At 55.3% G+C, this 1,286-nt stretch overlaps 1 protein-coding gene across 1 annotated transcript; it reads right to left on the bottom strand.

Moving 5' to 3' along the window:
• Nucleotide 1: 1 nt before the first annotated feature.
• On the bottom strand, nt 2-401 carry Tsp_14619 (putative ATP-dependent Clp protease proteolytic subunit). The gene is made up of 2 exons (XM_003367579.1): nt 324-401; nt 2-262 (listed from the first exon to the last, which is right to left on the bottom strand). Exons 1-2 carry the CDS (start codon nt 399-401, stop codon nt 2-4), a joined length of 339 nt encoding a protein of 112 aa, XP_003367627.1.
• Between the last annotated feature and the right edge of the window lie 885 nt (nt 402-1,286).

The raw sequence follows: 1,286 nt of genomic DNA, 5'->3' as shown, positions 1-1,286 counted from the left end.
GTCAGTCGGAGTACGCCAAGGGTGACCCTGCAGTGTATCTGTTTTGTTTGTTTGTTGAGCACTCTGCGTCAGTCTTACCATCTTTACCGTGTGAGCGAAACGACTGCGTTAACGTGTCGGACAGCCGATCACAGCGCTGGCTTACGCTGATGACATCGCGCTGTTCGCCCCATCCATCGGGGTTATGCAACAACAGCTGTGCAAAATCCAGGGCATGGCCAGCGCCATGGGCTTTCGGTTCAACCCGAAGAAGTGCGCGTCCCTGTACTTGAATCGTGCAGTAGTGAATGCCGCAACATTCACGATAAGCGGGGAGGAAATACCTGCTCTCGTACACGGGGACACTTTTCGCTATCTTGGAGTAGCCGCTGGGCTGGGTAAACCCCAGACTCCTTTCTCATTACTGCGTGAGAACCTCCGAGAAGCGGAACTTATATTCCGGTCAAAGCTGGCTCCGTGGCAGAAGATGGATGCGTACCGGACTTACGTACTGCCACGTTTGACATTTCAGCTTATGATTGCTAAATTTAACAACATCAAGCAATCGGCCGGGCAGTATGACCGCGCAATATTGAGGCTCGTGAAGCGTTGCTTCCAGCTTCCGGTGGAGACGTCCACCGACTTCATCAGAGCCCCCAGACAGTGTGGTGGTCTGGGCGTGCCATCATTGCGTGAGTTGTACGCAACCGCAAAGGTTTCGCGGGCACTCAAGATGCTCTGGTCTCCCTGTCGGGTAGTCTCGAGCCTGGCAGCCAGTCAGCTTCAGCGAGTTGCGTCCGCGTACTTTGCGAAGAGGTTGAGAGATGTTGAGGCGGCTGACCTCTCTACCTTCATGAACGCCGCGCGATCTACGCCGCTAGATCGGTCAGGGTATCCGACTTGCTTGTGGATGGACGCACGCAAGCAGATGTCGTACCTGACAAAGGTAGCCGGCGTTGACTGTTACTTCCTCGTTGGCGAGGCTGGGACCTCTTTCTTCATCCGGAATGGCCTCGGTCAGACGGTCTCAGTTCTAAGCCCCTTGAGGAAGAACAAAGTTATGAGCGTTTTAGGGGGGGCGATCCAAACTCGCCATCTGGACGCCTGGCTCCAATGCAAGCGCCAAGGTAAGACTGCGAGCTGCATTGTGCTCGACCGGTCATCCTCCCGTTTTATAACGACCGGACGGTACACCAGCTTTGCAGCTATGCGCTTTGCGTTGCCCGCTCGCCTGGATTTGTTACTTGCCGGGCGAGATCCTCTATGCGTTTCGTACCAGAACTGTCCGGGCGGGTGCCGGATTACGA

Source organism: Trichinella spiralis (assembly GCF_000181795.1).
Source record: "Trichinella spiralis strain ISS 195 chromosome Unknown Scfld4029, whole genome shotgun sequence".
In the NCBI taxonomy this organism is placed as follows: Eukaryota; Metazoa; Nematoda; class Enoplea; order Trichinellida; family Trichinellidae; genus Trichinella; species Trichinella spiralis.
Note: the sequence above shows the minus strand (reverse complement) of the source record. Positions and strands in the feature narration are given on the sequence as shown.

What these genes read in the sequence shown, in the direction of transcription:
- Tsp_14619 (XM_003367579.1), bottom strand. Translation starts at nt 401, where the DNA reads ATGAGAAAGGAGTCTGGGGTTTACCCAGCCCAGCGGCTACTCCAAGAT. An exon ending in GTCCCCGTGTACGAGAGCAG is followed by an intron (nt 263 to 323) that starts GTATTTCCTCCC and finishes ATTCAAGTACAG; the next exon opens with GGACGCGCACTTCTTCGGGT.